This window comes from Centruroides sculpturatus, unplaced genomic scaffold (genome assembly GCF_000671375.1).
Source record: "Centruroides sculpturatus isolate CEXI.00-Female unplaced genomic scaffold, Cexi_2.0 scaffold2736, whole genome shotgun sequence".
Taxonomy (NCBI): Eukaryota; Metazoa; Arthropoda; class Arachnida; order Scorpiones; family Buthidae; genus Centruroides; species Centruroides sculpturatus.
Genome location: NW_019387218.1, coordinates 1 through 12972, shown reverse-complemented (window position 1 = coordinate 12972; position 12972 = coordinate 1). Strand labels below are relative to the sequence as shown.

Below are 12972 nucleotides of genomic sequence, written 5' to 3'. Positions count from 1 at the left end.
ATAATGCAGAAAAATGCTCAGAGGATAAGGATAACTTGCCAAAAAGAAAACGCTCTCGGTTAATTAATAGTGTTTTCAGTGATGACGAAGAAAACATTGTTTAATTTATATTAATATGTATCACTTAAAAAATTTTAATGAAGATATTTATCTTAATTATTAAAATATACTAGCATGATTTTTAATTTTTGGAACCTAACCCTCTTTTTCGTATTAGTTCTTTGTTTCGTATAACACGGATTCGCATAACACGGCAATTTTTTGGAACGTAACTACCGTGTTATACGGGGGTTACCTGTATTTAGAAAAAAACAGCCCAAATTGTATACGGCCCATGTGGAATTTTCCACATGGCCAGTCCGCCCCTGTATCTGAAAGATATTTGTTTGATAAATGAATAACAGAATTGAACAAAATCAAATATTTTTTTGTAATATACCAAACAGAATCAAAGCTTTGGAATGATGACCTGAAGATGAGAATCAGTCAAGAACATTAATAAGGAATTTTCATGTAAGGAGTTTACTTTCTTGCAGCTTAGTAGTTTATAGAGATTCCCAAAATGTACATGTTCTGTAAACCCTTGAAGGGTAGCCAAAATTGTCATCTATAGCTATTATTATACAAAATAAAAATTATATAATTGATTAAACTATCTCTGGCTTAAGTATTTAATCATTAAGTAATAACTTATAGGCTACCTGTATAGCTTCATCCTTAAGGCAATATCATATTTTTAGACACATTAAGAATCAGCAATTTAACCTTTATTAAAATATACATCATAGAAAAATTTTATAAATTATCATATGACATTTTATACATATTCTTTTGTATTTTACTTATAAACAATTTTCCCAACATATATTTTTCTTGTTATAAATCTTCAGGATATAGATTCTTCTTAAATAATTTAGAAATGATAAACTTAAATGTTATTTCAGAAGTTTTAATTAAATATTTAAAACAACAGTGTTTTCAGTTTGATCAACTAGTTTCAAACTAGTTCATTTCTTTGACAACTGTAGATGATTGAGTGCATCTGCAAACATAAATTTAAATTTAAACACTTCTTTCAAAATAAACATTATTGTTATTATTAATTATATTATATTTCAGTTATTTTTTTAAATATAAGAAAATTTTTACCTAAAAATCTTTTTATTACAGTAAATCCTTTGACCAATGACTCAAAAATGCAACATATGTGCACACACACACAAACATACACAAATGAAAAGTGAAGAAATCCTTTGTTTCTGACTGTAAGAAAAGAAATCAATTTATATTTTATAAGATGTAAATAAAACTGAATTATATTTATAGAGAACAAAATATAATTTTACAATATTTAATAACATCTAAAGGAATCTCTATATATAAAATATATCAGTTTTATTTACATCTTATAAAATATAAATTGATTTGTAATTCATTAATGTCTGTGTAAATTTTAATAATTAATAAACAAAGTAAAAACACTTAAAAATAAGTGATAAAATAAATATTTGATATTTAAATTTACCAAATAAGTGTCCCAAAGACAAATTGTACCCACCACAATGGACGTTTTCTCATTAAAAAATTATTCATCTGTCGAAATTAAAATGGTAAATATTCTACAGAATGTCAATGAAGATATTTACAAAGTGGAGCTGATAAAAATAATCAAGTATTTGATGAAATTGCCAAAAATAAAGTAAAAATATAACAAAAGAATTAATGAATATTATTTGAAATAAATATTAAAAATATATATTTTTTTAATTTAAATTGACAAAACAAGCTATTTAAATATTTAATAATACAAAATTTTTGAAATAACTACTTAATTATTCTATAAAAGGAAAAAATGTAACTCAATACAGATTCTACATGTATATGTTGTTAAATTTTGTAATTAATTTATATATACATAATGGAGAAAAAAAATAAACTTAAGTATTGGCACAAATTTTATTACACAATACACAGATATTCTTACACCACACTACTTTCGAAATATTGTAGCTGTACACTTCTGCCAGTATCTGTAACACCTGTCAAAGCATTTCTAAAAGCTACTTTTTATGACATCTTTAAGGATCTTGTTGCTACAATGCTTTTTTCTATGCTACTGATTAAAATCTACTACTCTTCGACTTTATCATCCTTTCCCCAAAATGAAAGCAGTCTTTGAGAGCAAGATCAAAGGACAAAAAAGTTGAAAAAGCATTGTTGTGCTCCTTCTCGGTTATATATTTAATAATTAACCAGAAATGACCAATGCAAACTAAATATTTTCATATTCAGTTTCCATTGGTGATGAAAGCTCTCAAAAACATCACAAAAATAGCTTTCAGAACTGCTTTGACAAGGGGTGCAAAACTTGTAGTAGTAGAAGTTTGTAGGGCAAAAGATACTTACTTTGAAAGTAGTTTTCTATAAATATCTGTCTTATTAATGCAATAAAAGTTATTTTAATCATCTGAGATATTAAACATCAAGAAAATAAAGTCATATTTTTATTTATTTTGTTATGACATTCATTATCTTGAAATGTTATTGAAAAATATATCTGTTATTAAATACAATTCCTCAAAGAACAAATTTATCAAATGGATTATATTTATAATAATTATGCAATAATTATTATGCTAGGTAAAGTTACATTGCAGAATCACAAATATTGCTTTAACTATTTAAAATAAAAGATGTTTGTCATAACAGCTTCAAAAACAATATTTTTATACTTTAATGAAAATCCCATTTAATTTCTATATTCAACTTCCATTTATTAATTATTTGACAATTATAATTCTTGAAGTTGTAGCTTTGTCTTATTGGTTTCAGCTGGTTTCATATTGGTTATTTTTGAAACAAAATTATTTGTGCTGCATCAACCAGAATTTATAACACTGTCTTGATATGCATATAAATTAAAACTACAAGCACATTAAAATCACAGTAAGCACAGGCAAATTATATTTTTTTCTCAGAAAATTTAGATTTACTGATTTAGATTTTGTCAGATAAAGTTACAAAAATGTAATCAATAACAATTCAAACTATTTAATCAAAAAATGATTCATATACTGTATTCTGAACATTGTAATAAATATTTTCTTAAAAATATAAATGAGCCAAAGACTAATAGAACTTGTGAAATATATTTTTTATAAATTGGATTATTAAATATCACTGAAAAATTGGAATCTTAAAGTTTTAGCATTTTATAGTTTTTTCATGTTAATTAAAGGAATGCAATTTGATAAGGAATAAGACTTATGCTGTTTGAACTTCCTAATTTTATGATTGAAAAGTTAAACTAACAATTAAATATTAAAAACAACACATTTATATTTATTTATAATCATTTATATCCAGCAATAAGAGGAATAAAAACATCCAGAAGGACCCATATCTGGAAGTGAATGGTTTCTGTGAAAAATGTACTTTGATGGATATAAAGTGATCCTTTTCACAGATCATTAAACTTTGTAGAAGATAATGAGCTATGTATGGGGATGGACAAAAGATGTGGTGTACCAAGAGATGGTACATTCCTGTAGTCATTTGGATGTTGAGCATAAACTTTTTCACATATTTTCCCTTTTGTTATTCTACTTGAAATGAATAATAAAGTATATATTCTAGTATAACTACTTTCTTTATATAAAAGCATTAAAGTATATTAAAATAAAAGACTGATAATTTTAACTGTTTTTGTTACATTTCATTTTTAATGCATATAGTATTTCAAAAAAATATTTTTTATGAATGAAAAATTCATTTTTGCAGCATTGTCTAATTTATATGAAGAACAGGGTAAACCAGAAGATCCTTTAATGTAATGTTTCTAAAAACTTTTTCATTTATAATATCAAAGTCAGATGATAAATATATATTGGTTAACATTAACATGCTAAATAATAGTAAATACAAATAACCAGATTGTATAATATAAATAAAATGATCCCAAACTATAAAAAGTTTCCTTTTTGATATTTAAGTTTAAATTTAAAGTGTAAAAACTAATACATAAAAATAAAATATATTTAGCATGTCTATTATAAATGTATATTATTTTATTTATTATTAATTAATTAATTATTATTTATTATTATTCAAAAATGCATAAAGACATTATTTTATAATGTTTTTATGCATTTTTCAACTCAAGTTTGTATTTGCAAGTATTAAAGATTTATTAAATAAATTATATTTCAGTAAAAAACATTATTGAACCTAATTATGTTTCTATTGGATTTATATTAACAGTTATTTTTTTGCCATAGATATATTAAACAGCAGTTGGGAATTAATGATTCTAATAATATGGAATCACTAAAACAGCAGCTTATTCAAGCAAAACAGAAATTGGAAGAATTAAAAAAAGAAAACAGTGATCTTCTTGTAAAAGTATGTGTAGATATTGAATAATTTAATTTTCTGTAGACTACTAAACTCATAACACTGCTTACAAATGTAAAAAGAAGTTTCAATTACTTTTATCAACTTGAACATATTATTATTTTATTAAATTACTGTATTATTAATTTCTTTAGTTTTTTTAATACATTAAACAGTATGAAAATAAAATAGATGAAAATAAAGTGGAAGGTTAAATTGAATGATCCAGCAAGAGTTTTTAATTTATTATTTATTTATTTATTTATTTAAAAAGAATTTCATTTCAATTTCAAAACCTCTTAGAGAACCTTCTTAAATAAATCTTCAGTAACTTGTCACATTTAGAATGAGTAATGTTTTCAATCCTCCATCTGGATCTTCATCAGGTCAACCGTTCTAGAATCAGAATGCTTGGAACATCATCACTAATTCTGTTCATTTATCAAATGTTTATCCAGCTTTAAATCTGATGCGTGACATAGTTATCATGAGATATGGTACTAATTTTCCAGATTATTTCAGATGGATCTAATCAGAATTTATCTAAAGGTGAGATTTATTTAAGGTTTTCTAAGATGTTTTGAATTATATTTCCACTCCAGTCTGAGGAATTGTGAGTAGAACATGTAATTGATCAGACAGGTCATTGTTGTTGATTGTTGCTTTAATTTTGCTATTTGTGTATGTTGACTCAAAGATACTATACTTAAATTTATTTAAATTGTAATCATTTAGAGAATAAAGTTGGGTATACTGAACAGGAAGACTTGTGTGTGACTTTTAGAATACTAGAAATGAAGTTTTGACAGTATTTTCAGGAAGATGAGTCAAACATTACTCATTTTAAAACATAATTAAAACCTTTTAAACATGTTTAAATATTTTCGATTCATTAAAAACGGTAGCATAACTGTTTAACCATATATAGAAAATGTGTAGGGTTATTTGAGGCACAAGACCAAAGTTTTAAATTCTTTATGTCTATTGAAAAAGATAATTTACTTAAAAAAAAAAGCCAGCTTAAAAATTTTTATAAATCAAAACTTCTTATACAATTTATATCACTCAACAATAGAAAATAACTGAACTGTGTGAATAAAAACAAAAGAGTTTCCTGAATTGTCTACGCAAGTAGAAAAACCTAAACATTATAATGAGCACGACCGGAAAAAGTTTATTTTTAATGATTCACAATGTGAAAATATTCATTAAAAATACGAATTTAAGAAATATGAAATAACTACATTTATAATCATTGCTAAGTGACCAGCTATTTTCGGACAATCTCTTTGAAAGCGACATTCCTCTTAATGAATTTAATTATTAATTAATAAGTGTATTATAATTAAATATAGAAAAATTTGTGTGTTATATTTTTAAATTAATATTAATTACAACTTAGAAAAATACAATTAATAATAAATATTTTAAATAATTTTAAAAATAGAAAAAAAAAAACTTAAATATGTAAATAAACTTTTTCCTTTAGATGGCGAGCTGAATTAAAAGGAAAATGGGCGCTTCTTGGTAATTTCTTATTCTTCGTAAACAGTTGAATATGGAGATATTGAATTCTGAGTATTAAATAATTTTATGATATATTTTATATGAAAATTTTTAAAATTAACTGTATTTGCTTAAAAAATCGATTATTTTTTTTAGTTGTAATATTGAGTGAGTATAAAGTTTAGCTTGTATGTTTTCTTAAATTTATAAGAATAATTTAAAAATGGTTTATTTTACTTAATCAATTACTAAGTTTATTTATTTGAACAAATTTTAACTTCATACTTGATTATTACAGAAATTGCTTTTAGCCCTAAGTAAAATTAAATTAAGTAAAATATCTATAACCGTGAGGCAGATAATAGTAAGGGCTTATCACACCAATGCATTTTGGATTTTTACGGTTTTTATACTTATGTGATCATTGTACACCCCTTTTTGTTTTATTAAATGTTTTACTTTGATTCTGGAGCGTTTGTACCCATTATCATTGGTGTGATAAGTCCTTACTATTATTTGCCTCACGAATATAGATATTTTAATTAATTTATTCTTGATCTTTATGCACCTCTGAACAAAATCATACACAATAGATAATTCTAATATCGTGATTAGTGTTTTAAATTTAAATATACGTGCCCAGATAATGAATAACAGAAAATTTATAGTTTGTTACAGATATTATTCATAAAAACTTTGAGATAGGATGAAATTTATAATTGAGACAAGTTAGAATATTTTTTGAATTTGTCATATGCATTTAATATAGATGAAACAATAAAATTTAGTTTTGTATACCCCTAAAAGGAATTTTCACAAATCTCGCTTAACAAGTTATAAAGTTTAAATGTGATAGTTATTGAACAATTTTGAATAAAGAATATTCTCCATAGATTACTCTCATCAGAAATATTTAATGCTTTAGTTAGGATTGACAGTTCTTTCTGTCAATACACAAGACTGTGCTTTTGAATGTCAGTTCAAAATCTGTGTTAAGAAACAACACTTTTCAAATTTATAGAAATTTCATATATCCAGTTCCATATTAGATATATCTGTTAATATATTTAATGAAATTTGTATGACTATTTTTTAAATTAAAAGTATAGAATTCTTATATAAATTATTTAACAATTAATAATACTGTAAGTATTTAAATTCCTTTGAATATAATAGTTATATATGTTTTATATAAGAATTTCCATACATTTCATCATGGAAACTGTTTATCAATATAAGTGTCAGGAAAAAGTAAAGTTGCACTTGTACTGTAATGTTTTCATAGTAAGTTATATTGTTTGTGTTGTATACCTGGTTGCGTAGGAAAATATAAAGTGAAGTCATATTCAGTATCTATATTTAAGTTTCCACAGGATTTGATTTGAAAAGCAAACCAATGGATTAGAGAATTTGTAGAAAAAATAACTTATTATTTAAAATGTTTTAACAATTATGCATTAAAAAGTATGAATTATGTTTAGGTGAAAATATATATTAAATTGTTAACTAATCTGCATTTTCACTTAGCATATTCTGTTGTAGTATGTATATAAAAGATAAAATACAAGTTTCTGTAAGGTTAAAAATAATGTATTGTCTAATAGAGAATGTAAAAAACAACTTAATTTGCAATTTACATTTATTGTTTTTGATTATTTTATTATTATAGTAAATGTACAAAAAAAGCTTTATTGAAATTACAAAACAGATAAAAGTTACTTGTTGATGTTTAAAACTGACTGAACATTAAAATATTTGATATCACATAATTTAGTTTAATTGAAAATTTTGCAATAATTTTAACATTAATGTCAATACACACAANGAATTGATGCCTACCAGGCAATTTTCGGAGTCCTGGTGGTCCTCTGGGATCTGGGGGTGTGTGGCATATAGGCACGCTCTCCTCCTTTGATTCTTTTTTCAGGCTTTCAATTACCTCTTGGATGAAGCGTTGGTGGGTCATCCGACTTCCAGACTTTTCTTTGTAAAGAATATATGCATTCAACATCATCCTGGCCATGATATTGAAAGCCACTTTTCTCCAACATTTCCTGGTCCGCCTTTCATCCAAATACGTGTATAGCATCATATCGTGAGTATCGACCCCCCCCATGAACTTGTTATATGATAAAACTATTTGTGGTTTTAATTTCTCCACTCCGTGTCTCTTAACAATTTTGGTGTCGCGAGCCCCTTCGTGGCTGGATAAAAGACGTACCGGTTGTGGATTATTCTCGTGTTCCCTGAACCCACACGCCAATATGGGGCCAGACCTGAAATACTTGATCTGGCCTACTGCGAATCTTTCGTTGAAGCCAAGAGGTAATTGTTTTCTGAGTGCTCGCACTGTCCCAGTGCAGTAAGTTCCGCGGGAATATAGGCCACGAACAAGGGGTACAGACGTGAAATAATTGTCAATAAACACGTGATAACCTTTGTTATCATAGTTACCAAGTTTCACTAATTGCCGAACAACAGTATATCCCAAACCAAACTTTGAGATATTGTTCTTCTCTGCCTGGGACTTGGCCCCTTTGTAAGTGAAGAAGCCCAGGCAATAGTGCGAAACAGAGTCGCACAGCATCCAAAGTTTGATTCCCCACTTGTGATGTTTTTTCTCGGGAAGATACTGAATGTTCGGATTATGGCACTTGGTTCCTACTAGTGATTCATCGACGCATATTTCACGATGTGGGGTATAGTGATGTCTGAACACCTTGTTCGCGTGATCCTCCAAAGGTTGGTATCTTGCAGAGGGACTATAACCTAATTCCTTTGGGCCAGGCAACTTACTATTATCTACGAGATGGAAGAATCGAAGCAAGTGATAAAAGCGGTTCCTACTACAAATTTCCGCGTACCACTTAGATACGTACGGAGGAAGATTGGACCAGTAATCCGCTAGTTTAGGTCGTCTGTCAATTCCCATTGCAAAAATAATAGCCAAAAACCCCTTTATATCTTTAACAGTGACTGGTTTCCAGATCTTCAGATATTTGGGAACATTTCCCCCATAGCCATTTATGACTTGCTTGGCATACCTATTAGTTTCTGTCACCATAAGAGAAAGCAAAGTAAAAGTGAAAAAAAGGTGAAAATACTCTACAGGATGAGAATCAGGAGGAGGCATATGTTTGGGGCCAGATAGTTCATTGAAAGGGAAAGTAGCAGGTAGAGATTGTTCTGGTGGCAGAACTTCAACGTACACCTCATCTTCCAACTCGTCATCAGAAAGCTGAAAGGAGGAGGGTCCAATATATGCCATGGACGGTGCGGCAGACGTGGACGGTGCGGCAGACATGGACGGTGCGGCAGAGGGGGATTCTTATGAAAGTTATTGCTATTTTGTTGCTTTAAAGCAAACTTTAAATGAAATACATAATTTTACATTAGTTAAATACCTGAACAATCAACGATTAAAGTAATATTTATAATTTATACATAGTTTAATGTTAAATCATCATACATTACTGATTATACATTACAGTATGAATACTGTAATGTATAATCAGTAATGTATGATTTAAAACTAGGTTTTAAATCATCATACATTGAATGCATACATTCTTTACAAAGAAAAGTCTGGAAGCCGGATGACCCACCAACGCTTGCAAAATCTTTGATGATTTAAAACTGAGTCTCTATTTTTACTGAATGACATCAGTAATGCACATTATAGTTCCATTGCTTAATTTAGAGCTTGTGACGTCAAAGAGATGAATTATGCTATTAGATTTACAACAATTACTTATTTAAATTATTCATAACATTACACAATCTTCACTATGCAAACAAATACAAAAATTTACACAGGAAGAATAAAATATTAAAAATTCAAATACAAATCATAGGACATCATAAATTGCTTGGCAGGTTGCAATACTTTCCAAAATTAATTCTGATCATGCATATCATTATCTTGAAGTGATTCTACATCTTTTTGTATAAATGTAACAGTGAGAAAGTAACATTGGAGATTTTTTTATAGCTTGATCCCATTTTAAATATCACATAACATAACATATTTAAATGCTGATAATATTGAGGGAAATAACTAGCAAATCCCATAAAAATCTAAGGAAGATACTCTCTCTATTTTATCTGAAATTTTTTCATCTATTTCTGTTATTTTTGATATATCTGAGTCTGATTGAACTTGGTTAGATGGGTTTTCTTCTAAAGCTTCTGAAACATAAAATTTCTTGCTTAGCAGAAATTAGGACCAAAACTGTAAGAGAAAATATCATTTTGTACATTTTGCAACAATCATGCATATAAAACTATAACAAAATTATATTACAGTAGAGCATCAATTATTTGACCCCCGATTAACCGTCACATCGGTTAACCGACCGTTCTAGTCGGCAAATTTCAAATGTCCGCTAGTGATGTGGCGCTACAATATTTGGCTATGTCTTGGCTACTTTAATATTATTTTTGTTAAATTTTTGCATGTTTTAGCTGGCAACACTGGCTCGACCATGAAAGGGAAGCCAGAATTTAAACTAGACTTAATTTTCCAATTATGAGCAGTTGTTTGTTTTGTGAGCAATAAAATAATTTAAAAATAATTTTTAATGATACAATAGCAGCGATTATTATTTAAAAAAAAAAAATTTGTTAGGCTTAACATCGATGAAAATTCAACGCGAAGTAGGTTAATAGCGATATACTAATATACTAATTACATGGGATATACTAATATAATAATATACTATACTAATAACGTATTTTTTTCATTCTTTTCGGTTATTTGATTTTTTCAGTTATCTGACCAACCCGAGTCCCCAATTGGGTCGGATAATTGATTCTCTACTATAATTATATCAATATTTCATGTACCTTTCATGTTAGCACTGATGTTTGATGAGACAATCCACGTGCAATCCTTTTCCGCATCTTGTGCATACTCTAGTCGATGTCCTTTTTTGATTTGGTGTGCTGCACACGACACAGTGGAATTGATGCCTACCAGGCAATTTTCGGAGTCCTGGTGGTCCTCTGGGATCTGGGGGTGTGTGGCATATAGGCACGCTCTCCTCCTTTGATTCTTTTTTCAGGCTTTCAATTACCTCTTGGATGAAGCGTTGGTGGGTCATCCGACTTCCAGACTTTTCTTTGTAAAGAATATATGCATTCAACATCATCCTGGCCATGATATTGAAAGCCACTTTTCTCCAACATTTCCTGGTCCGCCTTTCATCCAAATACGTGTATAGCATCATATCGTGAGTATCGACCCCCCCCATGAACTTGTTATATGATAAAACTATTTGTGGTTTTAATTTCTCCACTCCGTGTCTCTTAACAATTTTGGTGTCGCGAGCCCCTTCGTGGCTGGATAAAAGACGTACCGGTTGTGGATTATTCTCGTGTTCCCTGAACCCACACGCCAATATGGGGCCAGACCTGAAATACTTGATCTGGCCTACTGCGAATCTTTCGTTGAAGCCAAGAGGTAATTGTTTTCTGAGTGCTCGCACTGTCCCAGTGCAGTAAGTTCCGCGGGAATATAGGCCACGAACAAGGGGTACAGACGTGAAATAATTGTCAATAAACACGTGATAACCTTTGTTATCATAGTTACCAAGTTTCACTAATTGCCGAACAACAGTATATCCCAAACCAAACTTTGAGATATTGTTCTTCTCTGCCTGGGACTTGGCCCCTTTGTAAGTGAAGAAGCCCAGGCAATAGTGCGAAACAGAGTCGCACAGCATCCAAAGTTTGATTCCCCACTTGTGATGTTTTTTCTCGGGAAGATACTGAATGTTCGGATTATGGCACTTGGTTCCTACTAGTGATTCATCGACGCATATTTCACGATGTGGGGTATAGTGATGTCTGAACACCTTGTTCGCGTGATCCTCCAAAGGTTGGTATCTTGCAGAGGGACTATAACCTAATTCCTTTGGGCCAGGCAACTTACTATTATCTACGAGATGGAAGAATCGAAGCAAGTGATAAAAGCGGTTCCTACTACAAATTTCCGCGTACCACTTAGATACGTACGGAGGAAGATTGGACCAGTAATCCGCTAGTTTAGGTCGTCTGTCAATTCCCATTGCAAAAATAATAGCCAAAAACCCCTTTATATCTTTAACAGTGACTGGTTTCCAGATCTTCAGATATTTGGGAACATTTCCCCCATAGCCATTTATGACTTGCTTGGCATACCTATTAGTTTCTGTCACCATAAGAGAAAGCAAAGTAAAAGTGAAAAAAAGGTGAAAATACTCTACAGGATGAGAATCAGGAGGAGGCATATGTTTGGGGCCAGATAGTTCATTGAAAGGGAAAGTAGCAGGTAGAGATTGTTCTGGTGGCAGAACTTCAACGTACACCTCATCTTCCAACTCGTCATCAGAAAGCTGAAAGGAGGAGGGTCCAATATATGCCATGGACGGTGCGGCAGACGTGGACGGTGCGGCAGACATGGACGGTGCGGCAGAGGTGGACGGTGCAGCGAACGTGAACGGTGCGGCAGAGGTGGACGGTGCGGCGAATGCGGACGGTGCGGCAGAGGTGGACGGTGCAGCGAACGTGAACGGTGCGGCGAATGCGGACGGTGCGGCAGAGGTGGACGGTGCGGCGAATGTGGACGGTGCGGCAGACATGGACGGTGCAGCAGAGGTGGACGGTGCAGCGAACGTGAACGGTGCGACAGAGGTGGACGGTGCGGCAGATGTCAAGGTTGCAGGCTCCTCCTCTTCATCATAGTCCGAGTAGAGATCCCTGTACTCTGGAAACTCAACGCTACTTTGACTGTCATTGTCAGAAGATTCAATATCTGAGTCTGACAACTCGTCAAAGTAGGTTGAGACTTCCATTTCTTTGATTTTTTTACTTGAAGACATTTTAAAATCTAATTTGAAATAAAAGATACATGTTACAATTGAGAATAAGAGTAAAAAAAAAATTAAATAAAAACTCAACACATTATTAATTCCAGCAATTATTTAATAAGATGATAACGTTTGACTGTTTTAAACAGCCATCATCAGTTAAACAATTTCAAATTAAAAGAATGCTAAAAATAGAATACAAGCTTTTAGAAACTCAAATTCCAAC

At 30.3% G+C, this 12972-nt stretch overlaps 3 protein-coding genes across 3 annotated transcripts in view; 1 reads left to right on the top strand and 2 right to left on the bottom strand.

Annotated features, from left to right (window-relative positions):
• The window catches only part of LOC111616282 (c-Myc-binding protein-like), a gene marked incomplete at its 5' end in the record, with an annotated part of 11080 nt that extends 4920 nt beyond the window's left edge, over positions 1 to 6160 (top strand). Inside the window, 3 exons of the mRNA XM_023357716.1 lie at positions 3781 to 3829; positions 4278 to 4401; positions 5882 to 6160. Of these exons, the coding sequence (XP_023213484.1) occupies positions 3781 to 3829; positions 4278 to 4401; positions 5882 to 5893 (185 nt within the window). The remainder of the gene's footprint in view (positions 1 to 3780; positions 3830 to 4277; positions 4402 to 5881) is intronic.
• LOC111616281 (piggyBac transposable element-derived protein 4-like) lies at positions 5928 to 9202 on the bottom strand. The gene is made up of 2 exons (XM_023357715.1): positions 7721 to 9202; positions 5928 to 5966 (listed from the first exon to the last, which is right to left on the bottom strand). The coding sequence occupies exons 1-2, from the start codon at positions 9200 to 9202 to the stop codon at positions 5928 to 5930; spliced, it is 1521 nt and encodes a 506-aa protein (XP_023213483.1).
• Positions 9203 to 10653: 1451 nt separating this feature from the next.
• Positions 10654 to 12957, bottom strand: LOC111616280 (piggyBac transposable element-derived protein 4-like). The gene has a single exon (XM_023357714.1). The coding sequence runs from the start codon at positions 12756 to 12758 to the stop codon at positions 10752 to 10754; it is 2007 nt and encodes a 668-aa protein (XP_023213482.1). The 5' UTR covers positions 12759 to 12957; the 3' UTR covers positions 10654 to 10751.
• Between the last annotated feature and the right edge of the window lie 15 nt (positions 12958 to 12972).